Source organism: Notolabrus celidotus, chromosome 10, assembly GCF_009762535.1.
Source record: "Notolabrus celidotus isolate fNotCel1 chromosome 10, fNotCel1.pri, whole genome shotgun sequence".
NCBI classification, from domain to species: domain Eukaryota; kingdom Metazoa; phylum Chordata; class Actinopteri; order Labriformes; family Labridae; genus Notolabrus; species Notolabrus celidotus.
The window spans coordinates 18,913,025-18,936,690 of NC_048281.1; the positions used below are offsets into that span (position 1 = coordinate 18,913,025).

The 23,666-nt window shown below is 42.0% G+C and overlaps 1 protein-coding gene across 1 annotated transcript; it reads left to right on the forward strand.

Moving 5' to 3' along the window:
* Nucleotides 1-4,541: 4,541 nt before the first annotated feature.
* On the forward strand, nucleotides 4,542-23,057 carry LOC117819791 (matrix-remodeling-associated protein 5-like). The gene is made up of 12 exons (XM_034693255.1): nucleotides 4,542-4,673; nucleotides 5,387-5,613; nucleotides 5,756-5,885; nucleotides 7,336-7,577; nucleotides 8,259-8,410; nucleotides 9,101-12,597; nucleotides 14,761-14,902; nucleotides 15,626-15,761; nucleotides 16,692-17,870; nucleotides 17,981-18,188; nucleotides 18,817-19,038; nucleotides 19,649-23,057. Exons 2-12 carry the CDS (start codon nucleotides 5,426-5,428, stop codon nucleotides 21,698-21,700), a joined length of 8,148 nt encoding a protein of 2,715 aa, XP_034549146.1. The 5' UTR covers nucleotides 4,542-4,673; nucleotides 5,387-5,425; the 3' UTR covers nucleotides 21,701-23,057.
* Nucleotides 23,058-23,666: the final 609 nt, after the last annotated feature.

A 23,666-nucleotide genomic window follows, 5' to 3' on the forward strand; every position in this document is an offset into this window, starting at 1 on the left:
GCTTCCGCAGTGCTATAATGCAGCATAAAATCACACACTGAAACACCAATATTACACCCTTAAGAGGTTCAATGTAAAAGCACAAAGGTGGAGGGATGGCAGAATCAGAATGATAAATGGGCTGTAATGAAAAAACAACTACTCATACTCACACCAATGGGCAATATAGAGTCACTTGATACCTCAAGACTATGAGAGGCAGCAGGAGTACCCTGAATGAACCAACTCATGCAAGGGGAGAACATAAGGCATTTTCCGAACGCAAGAACTCTACTCCAGAACTATGGACTTTACCCCTGAACTACGTGTGTTTCGACCGGAGGAACCAGGGTCTAAATTTAGATCAGGGGTAGATAATCTCCCCCCTGAAAAGCCCCTGCTTGGAGGGTAGTACTTTTCAAAGGTCCTGGGACTTTCGGTTGAACATAACGGTGTTTGTGGAGTTTGCACAGTTGTTGAAACACAGAGGGAGTTCCTGGGAATCTAGTTTTTTATTGATATTTCAAAATATTGTTTGGTATCATTTTGTTTTATCTCCATAAGTCACTGGCCTGATATGCACATCTACTACAGCTTGCGGTCGAAACGCAGACAACGATGGGGGCACAGGAACCATTTAGTTCCAGGGAAAGTAGTTCTGGGGGCTAAAAGACCCTGGAACTCTTGGTCGAGATGCACCTATACATTCAACACAGAAAGGCCCTGTCTGGAGGATTTGAACCAGGAACCTTCTTTCTGGGAGAACTACTCGGTGCACCACTGTGAAGCCAAACTTTATAGCCAAACTGCAAGTCAATTTTAAGAGACAAATATTGTGCTTGTAGGCTCACAGCTATAAATACAAGATATTTCTGCAAGACTGCAATTTCTAAAATCAGGGATAATTAGCTAGGACTCAATGTTCCTTATAATTTAACAAGATTTCACTGATTCCTGTTGAAGAGTGCTTTGTTTCAGTTGGGAAATTCGTACAAACTGGAAACTGTTCATTTTTTCTCAACTAATTAGAATATAACTATATAGCCTAGAGATAGTGTCACTGGTGGGATAAAACACACAATAAACATATGATGATCTTATAGAGTATTGTGAAATATCCATAGTGTTAACTTCTCAACGTTTCGAGTGGTTTTTGACTGGGTTTAGGAACATAGACCACACCTTGGACACATCCCATTCCCTTGGTGTGAGTATTTAAGCACACCTAATCCCTTCCATACCTCTTAGACCACGCTCCATATTGCACAACAAACTATTCATATCTTTATTGGTGTGGTCTGTGTTAGTGAAAGACAAGTTCAAATGAGCACAGCCCTGGAGTACTACAGCTGTAAAGACCAATAAACACATCTGATGGATCCAATCATCATGCAAAATAGTAACCGCTGCTACTTCACTTAGATAAGAGGATCTGAAATTGTCCTCCAGCACTGTTCATCCATTCAGTCATTCACCTTCCCCAAAGAGCCATTGATATTACATTGTGTCTTCATTTGTTCCTTCCTGCTGGTCAGACATTCAGTGATTCATTTATTACGGTCCAATTCATTCCAATACAGTGATGAGTATTGTAATGAAGTCAGCTGGGAGCGGGCCTAATGCTTTTCACAGCCATATCAAAGCGACAGAGAATCAGTGTAGAACGAGATCTGTTCAGACTTTACAGACAGACACCGCCTGCAGAGACAAGCATTAAGATCGGGTCAAGTGTTGAAAATCATCAGAGATATTTGCTGGTGACTGTTAAGCATCAAATCACATCTTTTAAGTTATTTACGGATCTTCACTTCACTTGTCGGCTGTGAAGCTTGGGGGATAAACAGTCATTCAAGATTAATTTTACGATCCATTATTCAGACAGCTGATGTGAGAATTCAGTCATGACCCTATTCTCACATCTGCTTCTGCTGTTCTCTAGTTCTGCTCCCTCTGCAGCGAGTAAGGGAAAAGATAAGTCAGCTCCTGTTTGAACAGACTTCTTGGAAATGACACCTATTGTACAACGTAAATGTTAAAAACTGGCCCCCACACAAATACCCTAGTACATTCAAGAAGAGGCCTGTAAGGAATGGCGGTCAGGGTTTTTTTCTGCTCACAGGAGACAACAGCTGAGGAGCAACAGTCTATTTTTGTTCTCACAAGGAGGTGTGATAATCTTGGAGTGCCTTAGAATCTGGGCTATCTAACCCCAAAGAGGGCACAGTATGTTGTACTCACTCTAACCCACATTTCAGGAAATCCGTCTAAACTACATGAATCCACTGAAAAACAAAACTTAAGTCCAGTATTTGTTGTTGTTCCGTGGTCACTGAAGGTAAGCTGGGTCAAATAGGCATGGAATGGAGATAACCGGAGCCCCTAATACAACACTGTAAAATAATACCAATGATTGCCAGATAATGGACCGAACAGAAACAGAACCACTTGTAGGTATAAGGTGGATTTATTCCCCCAAATAACCTCAAACTATTGAGGACACAGAGGTCATGTCCTCTGGGTTATTTCTGGAAATTTGGGGGTTTTAATGACCTGAAGAGAGTTACACACAGTGGCGTGTCCAGAGGGGTGGCCAAGGGTGGCAGTGGCACCCCTTGAAATCTAATTGGCCACCCCAGGGGCCACCCCAAAATCCTAAACTATGATTGGCTGTTTGCCTTGTCAGATGTGGGGTTTCTGTTAAAATCTATAATTTGGGATGAGTTAAAACACTGACAGTAGATTTCTTTATTAGTGCCCTCAAATGTGACTTTGAAAAAATATCTTTTGTAAGACCTCAAAGAATTTAGCTTAGAAGATTTATGCCACATTGACATGTTAATTTTTAAGTCAAAAGGAATATAACAACCGTTTAATACTTTAATGGAAGTAGGTTGTGAAGACAGAAAGGGTAAATGTTATTTATTTGTAAATGCACTGGCCACCCTTGCCTATGTGAGAGCCTCAGTTGGGCCACCCCGGTCAAAAAGTTCTGGACACGCCCCTGGTTACACAAGACTCAAGAATCTTTATGCGAACTTGTATTTGGTATGTAGTGTTCTGGTTTCAGAATGTAGAACATTTGAAGTCCTGAAGTCCCTTGGTGTGTGCTGGAAAAACAGTTTATATGGGGAGCATAGCAGGCAGAAAGTAGTGCGCCATAATAACATCCCGACTCTCATCACCCGCAATCTGACAACAATGTCTCTTTAAACAGATACCACCAAATGTAGCTGTTTTAGATCAAACATTTGTACTTGAGTGACAAATCTACTTGATACTGCATCCTGAAAGCCACAAAGCCTATAGACATTTGCATTTCCCAACTCGCTTGAATGTATGTATCAGAAATTATCCATACAACCTCCATTCAATAAACAAGCATTTAAAATTGGTTATATTCTTCCTCTTGAGGATGGACCTGATAAAGACTGCGCTTTCACTTTCAACAAATCTGAATCATAACATTATTTCAGCAAACTTATGACCTGTTATTTACAAAGAAATCCCCCCAAAAACTTTATTTTGGAAGTTACTGTACATGACCAAAGTCTGCCAGAGTAAAGCCTTTGTATAATTTCATATTTGCAGCGAAACTGAGACTCACCAGAAACAGACAAATGGGCACTGCTCTGGGTGGTGTAAGTCAGCCCGATTAAATTATTTTTGTAACTTACAATTTACTGTGAAGCTGAGACTCAAAATACAAATAAATGGCTGCTCATGGGGGTACTTTAAAACTTTACATTTCTCTACTCAAACTGTATCATGTCAATGTAAAAAAGCCACTCATGTGGCTTTTAAGCTGAAAAAACATACCTGTCCACAAAATGCTACAATAATAATAATAAATGAAATGTCAGAATACTTTCTTGATTAGAAAGTATGACGTTGATTCTGTGGCTGGCTAATGATATTAAAGTCTGTTAGGGTGGGTTGTGGGTCTGACTGGACTCATAAGTTCTTTCTACAGAACCTGCTGCAGCTTCCACAACTTCTGAAAAAGTGTATCACATGAACCAAGCAGTAACCCACAACTTTTCACCTACTTATTCACAATGTAGATGGAAAAAGAAAGCAGAATACAAAATAATTCTACAGAAAAATGAGACAAAGCTGTAAAACGAGCAGCATGCCTTCAGAGAAGTGTCCCCCTCTGTGGCCTACATTCAGTGCTTGTCTGCTTGAGGTTAGAGAGAAACAACTTGTTACCTTCTGTGATTCCAGAAAGCCCCTCCTTGGACAAACCCCTCTGCCTGAGCGTCACACTAAGTTCACTCCAGTGCAGTCCCCTTTCCCTAAGCTGTAACACACACTCACACACAACCACTGTCATCCACACACACGCAAATACACCACAGCGTTTTGTAAATTGCGCGCTTGCAGCTTTTTTCACTCAAGTGGAGGCAAAAGAAGACCTGTTGGATGCTGCTGCAAACTTTTTTTTTTGCGGAGTAAACACAAATATTTGCTTTCAACTTTTTTACATTTTTGTTGCTCTCTTCATAGACAACTTGTGTGACAACTTTTTTTGGATCTTCTTTCCAAATTCAACAATACCGGAGTTTATGGGCGAATAAAGCGCTTGATTGCATACCAAATTTTCAAACCGTGCAGTTGGATTAAAATCAGCATTTCATGGTTAGAATGAATAACTCCGTGAAATAACTCACTCCTCCGGACCGAAGGATTTCAAGGTAGGCTCTTATCAACCGTGACTATGCATTACAGTAATCTCTCCATCTCGGAAGCGTCCTGCCACGGTGCTTAATTTACTTAAATATCAGCCTCAAGTCGAAAAGTGTCTCGCAGGTATCGCTCCGCAGTTGGTTTGATGGATTTGAATGCTATAAATGAATTTTTGCGCTTGTGTGAGATTAGATAAAAGAGAGATGGAGAGAGCAAAAGTGTGTCTGTGTCTGTGTGTGAGTGTGTGGTCTAATATAACGTCTCACTTCATAGCTGCATCCTCGTGCGCCTTTGTGACATGAACCATATTATAGAACGATTGGAATATGTGCTATTCAATTAATTTAATGGCTAAACGCATGCGTAATGGTCTGTTTTCTTTGAGACAGGTGCTATCTCTTAGTGAGACTGTGTTGCTGTAGAGTGGGTCTAAGGACAGGGAGTATCGTGTGTTGTCCAGACAGCAAATCCCCTGGAGTCAACTGTGTGATTTTGAGCTGTATGATTAAAACTGACTTGCCGTGTGTGTGTGTGTGTGTGTGTGTGTGTGTGTGTGTGTGTGTGTGTGTGTGTGTGTGTGTGTGTGTGTCTGTGTGTTCCAGTGTGTGTGAGGGAAAAAGAAGGAGAAAGACAGAGACTGTACATTTTTGGACACATCACTCTGGGGCTCTTCGCTGCTCTCTATCAGTCTTGACTTCCCTTTTTTTTTTGCCCTTTGCAGTGATAATCCCAGTGTAGCTTCTCCTCTTGTGGAGTGAAGATGTGTCGGAGTGTTTGTGTGCCAAGGGCTCTGCTCACTCTCCTGGTGCTCACACTTGTGGTGCCTCTGGGCCAGGCCTGCCCCAGGAGCTGTAACTGCTACCAGGCCAGTGAAGTCCACTGTACTTTCCGTTCCCTGCTTGCCATTCCTTCTGGCCTGCCTGCACACACACGCCGCATAAACTTAGGGTAAGAGCATGCATGTAAGCACATACTCATACAAGAAGCTAAAGTGCTTACATTGATCCTGCTAACACATTTTGGAATCAGGAATGCAATGAGCAGACTTCTTTGCAACTACTTTTGTGATTCTGTCTCTATACGCTTATAGGTTCAACAGCATCAGCAGGATCCATGACACTTCTCTGGCTGGTCTAAAGAAAGTGGAGCTTCTGATGCTCCACAGCAATGACATCCACCATCTTCCAGACTCAGTGTTCAAAGATTTGAAATCATTACAGGTAACTAGATGAAATAGCATCTACAAAGTGCAAAACAAATCTATAAAAGAATATGAAATTCATTTCATGGCCTAAGTGACAAATGACTTATTCATAGAACAGATTGCAAAGGATGCATAGACTGTATTTTGAGTGGACTGTGAGACCTTGAAGGCTGTGCTTCTTGTGTTGTAGGTATTCTTTACAGAGCTAACTTTTGCAACTTGCAGCAGCCAAAACTAAAACTATCCTGAGCTGCCCTTTGCTACGAATTGATCAATCTGGATCTCAAAGTGTGACTTTGAATGAGGTCAATAAAGAAGAGTGTCCTCACACATTTAACCTCTGACACTTTGAAGATCGGGTTTTTCAGCTCTACTTGAAATGTGCTTGATTGCAGAACCTCTTAAACTTTCTGCAACTGTAGCAAAAGTAGTTTAGGGTCTCCACAGCTCCCTAACCATGAGCAATAAACACACTTATACACTTTGACATAGAAGATTTCAATTTTTAACATAATTAATGAAGGGATTATGAAGATATATATCATCTGTCAAAAGTGTTTGGTACAATTTAGAGAGGCTGCTGCATTGATAAATTTTCTAAAAATCTTGCAGCCATCCTGTTAATAATGAATGGATATGCAAAAGAAGAAGTTAAACATTTGATCTGTGCTCGAGTTATTACAACAGTGTGCCGGATTCCGTTCACATTTTTCTAATTTCTCTACATCTAATATTTAATTTATGAGCCATCATTCTTTTCTCTGCTCAGTGACAGGAAACACACTGGACAGTTTAGCAGCAACCTTAGGGCAGAGTCAGCGCTCTGTGGGGAAGTGATATTACTCAACCAGCAATTGTTCCCTTCATCTCCCAGGCAGATGCTGATATATTTGCCATTGTGTGATAATACGAACCATATTTCCATGTGCTGACATCTTCACGTGCTGGATCTGTCAGCAGCTGGAGCCCTTCCAGCTAAGTAGCCTCCCTGGAGAGCAGATTTATCATAATCCCCTCAAAATCACAGTCCTAAAACCTGGTTTTCATGGTGTGCCTACTAAACTTTAGATCCTCTGGAGTCTCACTGCTGACAATAAAAGGCTAAATTTCATATTTGAAAAGTTGAAGGCCCTAAGTGCTAGAATATCCTTTCAGATTTCCCTACTTTGACCCATTAAACTCGCAGTATGATTATATCCCCTGGATATGTGCTGTGGGCTATTTCTCGAGTTTCACATTTGAAATGCAAGTATTTTAAGAATCTGCTTGCGCAGAGTTTTCAACGAAACTACTCATCCTCATTCCCCTCTCATCATTTGCCTTGAATTCGATTTACAAGCATGTGGAGCCCAGCGATAGACTGATGATCATAGCATGTCTTCCTCGTCGGCCTTGAAGTCTGTTATTTGATTGCTCTTCTAATCCTTCTCCTCTCCCCCCTCGCTCCATTTCCTCCACCCCCACAGATACTAAAGCTGAGCTATAACAAGCTGAGAGAGATCTCTTCATCTCTGACCTTCTCTGGCCTGACCTCACTCCTGCGCCTGTACTTGGATCACAACCACCTCCAGCACATCCACCCCCGGGCCCTGCTCCAGCTGCCTAGCCTCAGGCTGCTACGTCTGCAAGGGAACAGGCTGCATCAGCTGCACCCACACACTATGTGCACACTGTCTCTGCTGAATACATATTACTTCTCTACTCTCAGGTGAGCTCTAACACTTTAAGCACATCATATTAAAGCACATCATGTTAAAAGCTTAGGAAGATACAACATATTGAGTGTTTAGTTTGAAGGATTAGTAGGTATTGAGGAAGGGTGGTAAGGGTAATAAGGAATGTTGACTTACTAATGTCTGCAAAATGTGCTATGCAACAATGTCCTCTTCTCCAAGTGTACATATCTTATATAATGTTTTTTTCTTAATATACTTGTTGATGCATTGATTTCATCCTAAATAGAGTAATTGTGTGATCCTGACAACTTAAATGATTTAAAAAAGGGAGTTGCATCACCAAGCAATTGCATAGTACAGTCAAACTGGTATCCTACAGTGCCAGATCTATTTGATTTTTAATATTTTTTCTCAAGTAAATTAGTTGTTTGATAGAAAAAGTAACAATTCAAATGCTTTTAGCTTAATTAACATCATACAGCTACTCTATGGTATTGTTTCTTAACCTATTTTCCACTCTTCTCATACATCTTGTCTGAACATGGAGCAATGATGGGAATGATTAAAGTGATGAATGATTTCAGCCTAACCTGTCACCTCTCACAGCCTACTCTCGCTCTTTTCATCCATTGCTCCATTCATCTATGACTTTGACACAACCTCTGACCTTTCTCCACCTCCTCCTTATCTCAATCTTTTCTGTCCTTGTATAGACACCTCGACTTATCCAACAACAGCCTGACCACTCTGCCCAGCGAGACTATAACCACAGCACCTCTGCTGGAGACTCTTGTATTGCAGGACAATCCATGGAGCTGTGATTGCAAAATGAATTGGTTCATCAGGTGGAGTCTGGCACATCCAGGTGAATGTTATGTCTTAAATATTGCATGATTATAGTTGTTGGTTTGTCTCAAATATGGGTGTTATGCAAGAAAGGGGCGAGGTGACTAGCAGAGAATGAGATAAAGAGACAGAACAGAAAACTCTGTTGTTGATAATTTCAGACTATAAACAGCCAAAGTGGAGTACTATTTGTCATATCCAGACAGATGAAAATGACATAGACGCAGTTTCTAATGCATCTGGTGTTATTATCATGGTACTTACACCTGCTTTTTATCACACTCCTCCCTTGTTTCCCCTTTTTATCTGTATCTCTTCCAGTCAGTCTTGATGCTGTTATTGAAATGTGAAAGAAGGCCAGAACAGAAAATGTGTCTCATTGATATGCTAGACTTAACCTGCCGTGACTAATCCATGATGACAGCATTGATGTGTGCAGGCAGATGAAATATCGGCTAATGATTGGTGTGTTGAAATGAAGTGATGCATACTTCTGATTTATGAGAAGATGAAGTAACCATACCAAATTAGCATGAGATATAAAGGGTAATGAATCCTTAAGAAAAGCCGGCATGACTAATATATGACATCGCTAATATGTGCAGATAGCAGAAGTGTGCACTAATATGTTTGTAGGATATTATCATGTAACATACAGAGATGATAAGGCTGCCTTTGTAACAAGTATCTCTATTTTCTATTCCAATAGGGTTGATGAAATGTCCTGGTGGGCCTCAGTGTCCAATCTGCGCATTGCCACAATCCCTTCAGGGGAAGGGGTTGTTTGATCAGATTGAGCTATCATGCAACTTGCCTGCTATCCCCTCTCATGGAAGAGACCCACCTTTGGAGACAGAACTCAGTGAGATCCAGTCAAGAGAATCCTTTAGAGAGCCTTTAGGCACTGCCTCTTTGAGTCTGTCTGACCAACAAGGGAACAGTGTTGATTTGAGTTGCAACATCACTCACTCCTCCGATTCCCAGGATATTGCCCCTCCTCCAGATCTCTCCCTCTCTTCCTCTTCCCCTCTCCCCCTTGCTTTGTCACTCTCTCTGGATTGCCCTGTGGAGAGACAGAGCTACGAGCAACTCTGGAGGATCCTAGCTTACTATAGTGAAACAGCCGTTCGCCTGGAGAGGGAGATCATGCTGGGTAAAGCCCCTGAATTGGCCTTCCGCTACAGGCAGACAGCAGAGACAGATGGATATTATCACACTGGGGTCAAAGCCTCTGTTAAGGCAAGGCCACAATGGCTGCTACAGCCAGCTATTAGCATTCAGCTTAACAGAGCGCAGTCGAATGGAATCAAAGTTCAACTCATTTACTCAACAAGAGTTGCCTCTCATCCTGACCCTATTTCACATTCTCCAACATCCTCTGCTGCTTTTCATCCATGGTCTCTGATTTCCACCAATCATACCACTACAGCACTGGTGACAGTAGCAGGCAGTAAAGTGGAACTACCATGCCCTTCTCTAAGTTCTGGTAACCCCAAGGTGGAGTGGACTCTACCTGATGGAAATAAGCTGAATGCCCCATCCAACAACCTAGATGGTAGGCTCCTGGCATCAACTTCAAGTCTGCTCATTCAAAAAGTACAGATGTCAGATGCTGGGATCTACTACTGCATAACACGAGCAGGCAGGGATGTAGATGTTCTCCCCCTGCGCCTGGCAGTTGAAGACTCTGCGGTTCCAGCTTCAGGAGAGCAAGTGGGACCATCTATCAAGGGAGCTGTTGGAGAGCCTGTAAGTCTGACTTGCAAGGCTTCTGGTTCGCCTGCACCTTATTTAAGTTGGGTATTACCAGATGGAAACATAGTTCGGCGTGGATTAGCTGTATCAGGTGGAGTCATACTGCAATCAAATGGGAGTCTCTCTCTGCCTAACCCCTCCCAGAGGGATGCTGGGCATTACCGCTGCATTGCAGTCAACCAGTATGGTAGTGACTCTCTATCCACGCAGCTGGAATTAAAGCCAAGACATCCCCCTTTGCTTAGGGGTTCATTCCCAAGAGGGCCGCAATCAGCTGCTGGCCGGTCAACCAGGATACGAGCTCCATTAATGCGTCAAGTAGAAGAAGGATCAGGGAATGAAGAGGATGAAGAAGAGAGAACTGTTTTTGGTAATAGGAGGCGTCCAAGGCCTGGTCAACCTCCACCAAACAGAAGAGGACATGGACAACAAAGAGGACTTGGATTTACGAGAGAAGGTCCGCCGAGAAGAGAAGGAATGCCTGAATCGTCCACTGACAAGAGGAGAAACCGCTTTGAAAACAGACATAGAGTTACTATGAACAAACAAAGAATAGATCCCCAGAAATGGGCTGACATCTTGGCTAAGATTAGACAAAAGACTGCTCCAACTGCTAATAACACCGAGCCCATCACAGAAGAAACAACTGAAGAGGAGGACAGAAGCAGGGGTGGAAATACAGGCAGACAAGCGGGTGATGATGATACAGATAAAGGCAGAGCTGGGGGTTCAGAAGTGGAAGCAGAAACCGAAGGGTCGACTGTTGATGACGATGATCTAAAACAGGAAGGCTCACAATCTATTCCTGCTGTTCTTACAGAAATGCCAGCACATACTGGGACAAAAACAGACACGGAAACAGACACAGAGATAAAAACAGAGGCAGATAGGTCAAAGGAAACACAGACTGATACTGAGAATGAAACAGAGACACAAATACACACAGAGAAAACAGCTCTGCCAACAGAGACAGTGACATACCCGGAGACAAGGCACAAGGAGCAAGTCACATCTAAGCCAACCCCAGGAACAAATGAAATTGTCCCACAGACAAGTGAGGGAAATGAGCAAGGAGCTAACCCAAACCTTCCTACAGTCGGGCCTCAGAAACCCCGGCAGAGTCTCTTCCCTAATTTAGTTCCAAACTCCCGGCCTCAAAGCCCTTGGAACTCTCGCAGGAGGATCGGACAGCGAAGACGAATCATCAACAGGCCAAGGGGGCGTCCTTTGAGTCCATCTCAGCCTCTCCCTGACCCCACTTACCCAAGGCCTGAAACTGACACGACCACAGGTCAAATTGATATGTTGCTGGTGTCAACAACCACATCTCCTGCTGCTTTAATTAATTCTCCATCTCCCTCTGTTTTGAACACTCTTGGTATCTCCATTCCAAAAACTGCCTCCCCCTCAGTGACTCCCTTTTCTTTTTCTCCCACCTCATTATCCCCCTCTCACACAATGGCACATATAGACGAGATGACTCTCTCAGCCAGCATCTCAGACATTGCAGAGACCAATCTCCTGAGCACACTGACACCAGCGCCCACTCACTCTGACACTCCATTCGAAGAGACACATGTGCTAGACACGCACGCTGATACACATACACACAATACATTGGGTAAACATGTGGATAGACCACCAGGCAAACACAGAGAAGAGCCAGAGTGGAATTCATCGGATGTAACATATGTTTCCCAGCCCTTGGCCTCTGAGTCTCCCACTATTGCTTCTATTACAGTCCCCAGTGCAGTGAAGACTACCATCACCACTGTAAAAATAACAACAACTCCTTCCACTTATCCTTCTGCTAGTTCTGCTGGAAGTATTGAAAGTACATCTACCGAAAGAGATATGGAGGAAACACTTCCCATAACAGCTCCAATTACCCCTTTGACTCCACGTCCTATCACATCTGCTAAAACTGCCATTATCATTCCAACATCTAGCACTACCAGCAGTACTTTTACCTCTACTACTACTACAACAACCCCAATCTCAACATCCACTACTCCCACTATCACCACTACTTCTACTACTTCTTCAACCAGAGCATCCACTACTGTTACTACAACTACCACTAAAGCCACTACTACCACACTCCCAACAACTCCAAACCCTACTACTACTACTACTACTACAACTACTACTCCTACTACAAGTACTACAATGGCACCATCACCCAAAACCTCTCCAACCACAACACAATCAACTACATCTAGTACTCAATCTTCTACTACTACTACTACAAAAACAACAACATCAACACATGTTGCAGTGTCACCTGAAGAGCGGCCCAGTGTTGGCCAATTTGACCCAAGAGGGAAACCTGCTTCTGGGGCTCCAAACCAGAGTCGACCCCCCACTGTATGGAAGAACCCTGGAGCTAATTCTATTCCTGATTCACACAGCAGCAGGCCACACCAGCCCCCCTCCTCTTCACTCCCTGGGGTGAGTTAAGATCAATTAGAATAACACATTACTGCTATTTTGTGGATACCTTTATCTAAAATGGTTCTTAAAATAACCAAATACATCAGGAAGAAGAGCCACGCTTTGACCATAATGTATTCTTTATTTGCTAATTATTTGCCAGTTTGTTTAAAAAACGCTGACCGTTTAATACTCTTTCCTTCAGCTAGTCATTAAAATAGTGAAGTGCCCTCTTAAATGTAGTTCCCTGTTCTTATACATAGAGATACTTTCATTATTGTCAGCTCAAGGGAACATAAATTAGCATTTTTTTTCCTCTAAGAATGTGCTACTTAACAAAATACACATACCCACACACTCACACACACAGAGCACCAGACTATGTAAACCCTGGGGTAACAGCTAAGCAGAAATGCACAATACATCTGAAAATAGCCTAATCCGTATTCACATGACCTGCTATTAAACCTCAGGCATGTTTTTGACAAATCTTGTGATTTCATGGATTGTCCAGTGAACTAAAGAAGAGATGAAGAACATATGTTTTATAATTAACAACACTATGTGTTATAAGAGCATAATCCCCATGGATTTGAAAAAATCAATTGTTAATTAATGCCCAGAGTTTTGTTGGCAGGCCTCTGCTGAGCAAACCTCAGGGTCCAGCATCAATGATTATAAAACAGCCATCACAGTTGGGCAAAAGTGTGTGATCCGACACCAACACACCTCCATAATGCTGACATCAACATAGTAATGTCAGATTTTTTAACTTATTTAACAGTTTGGAATCAAACTTGTCATATTGATTTTGAAGCAGAACTCACACGCACACTGCAAAGTTTTGATTGTTTCAGATTGTTTTGTTTGATTAAAGCTCCGGCGTTTCACTTTTGGATTGTGACGATTTTGGCGCCCCGTTGTGAATATTATTATTTTTTATTATTATAGTCTAACACCTACCTGAACGCAGGGGTTTCAGCATTAAAATTACAATATAAAACAGGGGTGTCAAACTAATTTCAGTTCAGGGGCCACATACAGCTCAAGTTGATCTCACATGGGCCAGACCAGTAAAATCATAACATAATAATCAATAGAAAAGGACAATTCAAAGTGATTCCCTTTGTTTTAGTGCGAAACAGTATAAGTACATTCTGAAAATGTTCACATTTAATGTTATCTTTTTAGAAAAACAGCTGTTGTATTTTTCGCCATGATGAGTCTCATAGTGGGGCCGAATATTTAACTCTTTAAGCCCTGAAACCTGCTGTGAACACACCAAACACACAGGTTACCCATTCACCTGACACAGAGTGTAATGTTTACAGCAAAAGAATAGATAGATTAAAATAATGAAGAAGGTAAAGTGTATTAACAGTTTTCTTGCTGGACAGTGTTGTATGCAGGGGTGTACTACTAGTGTTAGTAGTGACAGAGTGTACATATGGCGTACGTACATGTATGGTAAACATGAGCACAATATGTGGCACCTTTAAAAAAGGTGGATCCACCGCTCTTGCTGTTACAAGTTTACATATACGAAAACTTTAGTGTTGATTGGATCTTGAAGTGCTCTAAAAAGTCTATGAATTTCCACTGGATTATGCAAATTGCAAATATTCTCCCAGAGCGCCGTTCTGATGCGCTCCATCTGCACTATGATTGTATGCGACCTCCAGAGGACAACTCTGAAATAGTAGTTACTTTTATCGAAAAATTGCAGTTACTGTCTTCTCTGACATTTTTTCACTTTGGGTTTTGGCCTGTGGGCTGCATGTTTGACACCCCTGTTATAAAAGATTGACAGATTTGTTAATTGGTGTCTTTTGCTTTCGTGGGTCATTAAGAGGCATCAGTATTAAATTTGATCCATCTCACGACCAGTTAGAAACTCCTTACAAGGGCTTTAAGTTTTTTTTGTTCTTCCTTGAAAGTTGATTACATTGCAGTGATAATATTTGTTTGGTAATATTTCTATTTGACACATCTAATTATTTCTGCAGCTGTGGCTGCATGGTGAACTGAAGATCTCCAATCACATGATATTTAACATTTTTAACAAGCAACAGAGTGTCAGTAGTAGAGGCCTGCTAACTATTTTGTAGCACATTTGATCACTGAATCATTCATGTGTACTGCATTTGCCATCATACTCTGGTTTCTTAATCTTTATCATAGGCTCCAGTTGTGAGATCCAGACCAAGGATTGCAGACCCACATATCAGGACAGTGTCGTTCCCAGCAGAGAGTACTGCCAGGCTGAATTGTGAAGCTCAAGGAGAACCAAAGCCCTCTATCACATGGACCAAAGTCGCCACAGGTACACAATGCAGCAAATATACTCTTTTTTTCAATATACACTTACTCACATGAATGAAATAAAATGCCTCTGAGTTTGTGAGTATGTAAAACAGTTGTCAGTGTTATCTTCAATAGAGATTCAGATTAAATAATCCATGAGGACTGTCAAATCTGGTTCACCGACTGATGTAAGATCTCAGCAAAGATTTCCGCATAACTCTGTGAAGCACCTCTCTGGAGCAGGCTTCATTTATAATTGTGCTCTGAGAAACAAAACTGCTTATTTCTCATCTAGTTGAGTTATCTTTATGAATACCTGACATTTCTTTGATTAAAAACCACAGACTGTAATATTCAGGACAAAAAAGGCTTGTATTCGTACCAGGTTTGAAGTAACTGATTGGAACAGTTTTGAATATGAACTCATTTGACACTAATGAAATAACCCATTAACACCCAGCATTACGCACTGGCATGCTCACAAAAGGCTTTTCTCTTGCTTTCCATGTGGGAAAGGCATATTGAAAGAAAGTAATGGAACATTTTGTGCATTGCATCACTGACTTTACTTCACGCTGTGCCACTCGGCATGTCCCCCAATCCTCTTTCCCTCTGTCTCTTACTCACTCCACAGCTTTCTTTCCCAATTTGTTTCTTTTTTCCACACTCTGTGTCTTCATTTCTGCCTTCTCCTTTGCTGTCTATCTTTCTGACTGTCTCTCTCTCTCTCTCTGTCTTTCAGGAGCAGTGATGTCAATCCACTCCAGGGCTCAGCGATTTGAGGTCTTGCCAAATGGCACCCTTGTTATCCAGAATGTTCAGCTGCAAGACAGGGGCACATACATCTGCAGTGCACACAGCTTTCTGGGTCGTGACAGGTGAGACTACTGCTACCTGTTATGAATGTTAATGTGGTGTACACTGAGCTATTCAGATATAATGACCATGGGACCCATTATTTCCAGTATAAATTCCAGAGGCCTGAGGCACACTGCAGTTTAATTATTGGGTATTATGTATGTTTTGCTTCTATTTTTGCCCTTTTCTTGATTTGCGAAACAAATTGATCTTTTTGAGTGCAAACACACTTGGACCTACTTGAATCATAATTTTCAAGCTGCCTAAAGTTGTATGTAATTCCAATTTGTGACATTCTATATGTGTATTGAACTTGAATATATCAATTATCTTTTTGGTTTTCTTTAGTATGACGCTTAATGTGTGTTTTTCTTTTAAATGTATATTTGATGTGCTTAAAAACTGTCTATTTATTCCTATATTGAAGAAGATCTTTTACTGTGTTTGTACCCAAAAAGCTAAATGCGTTTCTCAAAAAAGACTAGGTATAAAATAATTATGAAATAAATAATGGTATATTCTCCAATGAATGTACCAAACAAATTAAACTTCTTGGGTGCAAACTAACAAAGAAACCCTCCTAAATCAACAAGTCATATATAAATTAAAAATGAAAAATGATCCTATGCTACTTTGTCTATGCAAACTTGTATGCATAACATCAGTTCCGCATGTTAGTTTGCGAGACAAATTTGGCTTTTCAGGAGCAATAACACAACGTGACCTTATTGAATCTTCATCTTTTCAGTGTCAAAACTTAAATGGAAATCCTTATATATGACAGCATTTCCCATGATTCTTGGTTGCTCCATGCATGTTTGCATTTGGATGTTTCCTGAATGTGTCATGAAACATTTACAGTATTTTCTTCCCTTTAAGATGTCTTTGAAAAGCTTTATATTTGTTATGCATGTCTATTCGGCTAAGTGTCTGCTTATCTCCCATGATAGATTGCTAACCACCCTGGAGGTATGGACCCGCCCCCCTCGCATGCAGCTGCCCAGTTACAGAGAAGCCACCATTCATCAGGGTGGAGAGGTGCACTTGGAGTGCCAGGCGGATGGTGTTCCCACACCTCTGCTCTCATGGGTTCTACCTGATCGTTCTGTCCTGACCTCTGCCTCGCCCTCCACCAGTCGCATCATAATGGACACAAACGGAACCCTTCATATCTCTGTAACATTACCCAGCGACAGAGGTGTATATCGCTGTGTGGCCTCTAACTCAGCTGGGGCTGCCAGCGCCTCTGTGCGTGTCCACGTGTCCTCGTTGCCCCCAGTGATACAGCAACCTAGAGATGAAATACTACTCTTGACTCCAGGGAGGCCGGTTTATGCTCACTGCTCTGCCCGTGGTGCCCCACCACCAACTCTGCGCTGGAGAATCCCAGATGGGACTCTAGTTCGGCCATCACAGTTTCTTCATGGAAATCTTTTTGTCTTGCCCAATGGAACACTGCATATTCGAAAAGTTGGGCCTAAAGAATCAGGGAATTACGAGTGCACTGCGAGTAATGCTGTGGGAGCTGATAAGAGAACAGTGAGGGTAGAAATTGTAGGAGAGGGGCAACAGGGTAGAGCAAGAAATGAAGAGGCACAAGCGACTGAAAAACCATCTTCTTCCTCTTCTTTTTTCCATGAAGAAAGAAAATTGCCGATCCCCGGCCAGCCTTCAAATCCATCCAGACTCTCCCCTCCACTGCTCTTTGATAGATCCAGGAACTTCCACCACTCCCCCGGCTCCCCTCGCTCATCTTTTCACCCTCACCAACTCAATCCCACTAACTCAACTCCCAAAATCAATAAAACAGTCACTGCCTCCCCCACACGCTTGGCCTACATCAACAAAACACCCTCCACAGTGTCTACAAATAACACCAGAGTCTCAATCGACATTGTAAACAACACAAGAGTTACTTCTCCCTCCTCTGAAAAAAGCAGAGCCTCAGCTGTTTTGCCTCCCTCACCCGTATCCCCTTTCAGTAAAGTCCGTATTGTTTCTACATCACCCTCAATCAGCACTGTTCACTATGGGGGGATTTTGCTGCTCCACTGTTCTGTAACAGGAAACCCAACACCCATCATCATTTGGAGGACTCCTAATAGGAAACTAGTGGACATGCACTTCAGGTACACCTGAACCCTGTGGCTGTAGATTTTGTCTCAAAGTTTTTTAAGTTGGTATTGTACTCATTTTACATCTATTCCTTTGTGCATGTTTGTCTACCTTTGAATTCCAGTTATGACCGACGTCTGAAGGTGCATCCCAATGGCACCCTGTCAGTTCAGGAAGTCACAGAGAAGGATGCTGGTGACTACCTCTGTATTGCACGCAACAAGGTTTCAGATGATTATCGCCTTCTGCGTGTTTCTGTGGCAACCAAGCCGGCTAAAATAGAACCCAAGCAGCCTCTCAATCACATGGTACTATTTGGAAAACCACTGAAGGTGAGCAAAGAATAATTTTCAAGCCTTGTTATAAGGATCCATTGTAAAGATCCATCGTAATCCATCTGTCTCCAACACCTCTGCTGTTAAGCTTCAAAAGCCTTTTTTTCATTCCCATGATATGTGTTGGATGCCTGTTATCACTGGATGTTGTGCCAAAACAGTCTTTGGTTGTTTTTATGATAAAAATGCTGCATGTTGTGTGACTCAAAGAGAACAGAAAGACCTGTCAGGTCAAAGCCTGTTTTGAGTCATCAGCAGTAGCCTCCAGGGAATAACACACACAAAGATGAATATTTAACAGCTCAATAAAAAATAATGTCAAACAGGGTGAAATGCTAGAGAAAGGGCACCGTATTATAGTGGGAATGTATTTCCTTTCTTTTTGTATCATATTTATACATTTATGAGCTGCAAATGGTATCTTTTGAATGCATAAGTTGCCAGAGGCATTTTACACTGTCAGCCTCTATTTTACAGGGCAAAAATAGAGCCTGAAAAAGGCTAACTATAGAGCACAGTCTGTGTCATTCCACTCTGGAGAAGATCTGGTTACCCAAAGTTCATCTTAAATCAGATAAAGGCCCCAAACAAGTTTAAATTTTAACACTGCTCCTGTGCTCTACAGGTGGACTGCCTGGCATCAGGGCTGCCTGACCCAGCAGTCCGTTGGAGCTTACCAGATGGAACCATGGTGAACAGTGTGTTGCAAGGTGAAGAAAGAGGAAGACGCACACGGAGGCTAACTGTTTTTGACAATGGGACATTGCTGGTTCCAGAAGTGGGTATGAGAGAGGAAGGAGAGTATACGTGTTATGCTGAGAATCAAGGAGGTAAAGACACCATGAAGGTAAGAGGATCATTTTCTTGAAAGTCTTAACCCTCCTGTTATGTTTGTTTCACTGGAACAGCAATAACGTTCCAGGGTCAATTTGACCCAGGGCATATTCAATTATCCAAAAGTGTCAGAACCCAAAAAAATCCCAATACACATTTTTTAAATCTAATTTTTAACTCCATTACTAACCATTTAAATCAAGATTTAGTCAGTTAGTGTTCTTTGATTCTCACAGATCATGGTTCAGTGAGGATAACTCACTCGTTTTCATTCAAATTAATGGTAAAACTTTTTTTAATGTAAATTGGAAAGCCCTAAATATAAATACAATAGTTTTACGTGACATAGATTTTTGTTTATTTTATTTTAAATTTAAATTTTTTTAATTTTTATGAAGTGATGTTGATAAATTAACACCTCTTCTGTCACATGCTGCCCAGATTTTTATCCTGCATTTAGCTGGTTTGGAAGGCATATATTGCCTAAAATAGACATTTAAAAGGGTCAATTTGACCCGCAACATAACAGAAGGGTTAAGAAGATTAATTTATTCTAATAATTTTTATAATTTAAACTTAGAAAATAATTGTTTTATTCCTTAATTTGTATTCAACACTCTAAGGTCAAAGTGAAGATCATGATGACATCTCCACCAACCCTCACTGATGGCAGAAGCTACCATGTCATCAAAGTACATCAGGGAGCGACTGCTACCATTCCCTGCCACACTACAGGGGATCCTACTCCGACAGTGACGTGGTTCTCCCCAACACGCCGTGTTATCCCCCTAAGTTTGGGATCTGGATTTTACTCTGAGCGGGTGGTTGTGGTTTCGGGTGGAACCCTGGAAGTGCGACTCGCTCAGAAGATTGACACAGGAAACTACACATGCCGAGCAAGCAACTCAGCAGGGGAAAAGAGCATGGTTGTAAGCCTGGAGGTGGAATCTTCTAACTATGGATTGGGTGGCCATGTTGGAGGAAGAGGTTTTGGTACTAGCGACAGGCCAGGCAGTAGATTGGGGGACAGTATTAACAGTGGGGTCACAAACAAGCTTGGTGGCAAAAACAGCAACAATAATGCTCATAGTGATAGTAATAGCAGGTTAGGAAACACTGTATCAAACACTGGCATTAGCGGTGCATCCGGTGGCTTAAATCCTCCTCAAAGGAGCAACAGTCAAGATGCATTCAACCGGCCTGTTAGTGGTGTAACAACACAACTTGGTAGCAGTGTAATCACTATTGGGGTGAGCAGTGCTAGCAATGTAGGCTTTAAAGCAGATAACACTGGAATCAATAGAAACGGACCAAGCGTCATGAGTGGCAGTTATAGTGTGCGAAACAGTCACAACACAGTTAGAGGAAATAATGTTGATAGGACTCCTGAGACTTACAATAATGAAGTCATTGCAGGTAAGAGTAGCATTGGTGCCAACACTGGTAGTGGTAATCCAAGAAATGTTTTCAGCAGCAGTGTGTCCAACCACAGAGTTGGTTCACCCAGAGAGAGTGGTGGTAGCACTTCAGGAATGATTAATGCTAACAGCAGGATAAATGCTGGTTCAAGTACTAGTGTAGCTGCTAGTAATATAGGTTCTAAAAACTCTACCAACACACACGTGGGTGTGGCAACAACAGTGAAGCAGCAAGTAGTGAAAGGCCAAACTGTTATCTTGTCATGCCCGTCCCAAGGTTCCCCTCCTCCTCGGGTCGCCTGGCTTCTGCCCGGTAACGGTGTGTTGCCATCTCCTTATTATGGCAGCCGACTCACCGTGCACCGAAATGGCTCTTTAGAGCTGCGAGGTTTGCGGGCAAGTGATAGTGGAACTTTGGTTTGTGTGGTTAGAGGTGAGAGAGGAGAGACAAGGATACAGGTGGAGCTGGAGGTCACTGAGGCCTCCTCACTTGGGGCACAGAATGTGGGTAGTCCCCTGCTACGAAGTCCTGATTTGAATGAGGTGCCAAAGCCAAGAACCCCAGCTACCCAACAGTCGCTTCAGAGAGGTCCTTCTTTGCCTGTTGTAGCTCGTCCAGCTGTACCTCCACCCAGCTCCACTGGCCCTGCATCAGAGCCAGCAGTGAGCACCAGAACTGGTCCCTTGGTGAGCATCATTAATGGAGAAACCCTTCGCGTGCCTTGCCCTGCCTCTCAAAACAATGGCTACACCCAAGTCTCGTTATCTTGGACCATGCCCAACGGCAAGGTACTTTCCCGGGGTGAGAGCAGCGACTCAGGGCGGTATGTAGTCCAAGGGGATGGAACATTAACAGTGCAGCAAGCCTCTGTGTTTGACCGCGGCACCTACACCTGCAGATCTACCAGTAACAACTCCCCCTCGGCTTCAGTCCTCACTGTACCTGTTATCGTCATCGCCTACCCCCCTCGCATTACAACAGGCCCCGCCCCCGTGACCTACACACGACCTGGTGTTGCTGTGGAACTGCCATGCATGACCATAGCAACCCCTAGGGCGACCGTCACTTGGGAGACACCAGACCTTACACAACTGATGGTCATGGGTAAGGCCCGTATCTATGGCAACCGCTACCTTAGTCCTCAGGGTTCTTTGGTGATACAGAACCCGACGAGTAGGGATACAGGCTTTTACAGATGCACCGCCAAAAATGTAATCGGAGTGGACACTAAAGCAACTTACCTGCACGTTATATAATGGGGTCAAGAAACACACACATGCAAATGAATATGCAGAAATAGAGACCCCACAAGGCTTCTGTGCTGGTGATGAACTCCTCTGCTTTTAACGCTGCCCAAAGGAACTGCAAGAAACTGTTAATTACAGAAGAGACACTTCTAACATACAAGTATATGCCTCATGTATGTTTTTTAATGTATTACAATACTGTACTTTTTCCATGCTAGATTACCCTGAGGATACTGTGTTGTGCATTTTTGTCTTTTGACATTTGTTTTCTTCAACTGGTGATATACCCTTAACATTTGTTCCTTATTTTCTCTCTCATGGGGTTATAAACACAAGGAAGTTTGAATGAAATACACACATGTATACGAGTGCTGCACAATTGCTGTGAGAATGTCGACTTGTGGACTACTTCCTTTGGGGCAATGAGGAAAAACAAAAAGTGTATTTGGCTAGTTTTCATTCCTTTTATTTAGAAAAAACAATACAGCAGGCCTATAGAATAAAATAACAACTATACCTCCAAAGTCATCACTTTTTGGGGTGAAATAACCCTAAAGCTATGACGTTTTACCTTGAGGGTAGAATAATGTAATTTTGTTTCACATACTAATCCTGGGAACAATAAAAAACAAGGAAATTGTTCTGGTGCTGTTTGACACAAAAGTGTGTTATTTTTGTCTAGATTCCTATATTTCTTTACTCTGTGCAATCACCTGTTATTACTGAACTACAGCATTTCTTGACAAAATGGTATTTGGGTTCTGAACGTGTGTTTTTCTAAAATGACTGTTCAGCTTTTATTTCTGGACAACATATTACAAAAAGTGTCTTTCTTTTTGCAATGCATATGCATCAAACCTTAATTCAAGCCTTATCTGCAATGCACACATTCAAACTGTCACACATACGATGATTGAAGGCTGTAGCTCTCTGATCCACCTTAACACCAGCTTATTCAAGACTTTCTCAAACTTGTTTACATTTTTCCTGGCTTACTTGTGCGATCTAAACCTTGAGAAATATTGTTCTACCAGCATCGAATGTATCTCACAGCTTTACAGCATCACTGGGGCAGCATGAGATATGGTAAAGACGCTTTCATGTAAGCACAATAACCAATTCTTTGAAGAGTGCTCTCTGTGGTTATTTTGTTATTATAGACTGTATAAATGCGCGTGAAATTCAAAAGCCTTTCCTAAGCTTGTGCACAAAGCCAGCAGCTTATAGCTATCATGTTTCCTCCTCTTGTGTTTTTATTTGTGCTTAAGTTATTTGTCTTGTAAAGACTGTTGTAAAACGCCTGTATTTTGTCATAAAGGGAGAATTTATTAAATATTATTATGTACTGTATGTTCATGTCTCACTCTAGTCATAAGGAATTCTTTCTATATTTATCAAACCTTCATTTTGTAAATAAAAATGTAAAAGATTTAAAGTGTTTACTCTCTGAAATGTCTGCACATTTATGTTTGGAGATATGGCACACATACAGAGTGCGTGCTTGTGTGAGTGTGTGTAGAGGCTGTGAGAAAAGAAAACACCCAGTGGGAGGGCAGGGGTGCGGAAGGACCCTTTTTCTTTCAGTATATTATGAGAACAGAGACTCTTTATCCCCACTTCAGCTGTCAAACCAGGAAATGGGTTCTTAACTGTAGATGAGACACATGTTGATGACATCACCGCCTTCACCCTGGGAAATGCAATAAAACTAACGGCAGCCTGCAGAGAAACGACATGCACCACCCTGCGCTTACACCTGGCAAGTGTTTGCAGTGTTCATTCTGAGTACACAAAACACTAATGAAACACTGATACCCTAATTTACAATTTAAATGTATGAGCTGTGCACTGGATGGAGCGCTTTATTAGCCATAAGTATGAAAGGCACAATGCCAGCTTTAAGAAATGATGCAACCTGTGTAAAGATGTATGTCAAGTACATTACATTACTGCTGTGAAACTGTCAACCCATCAG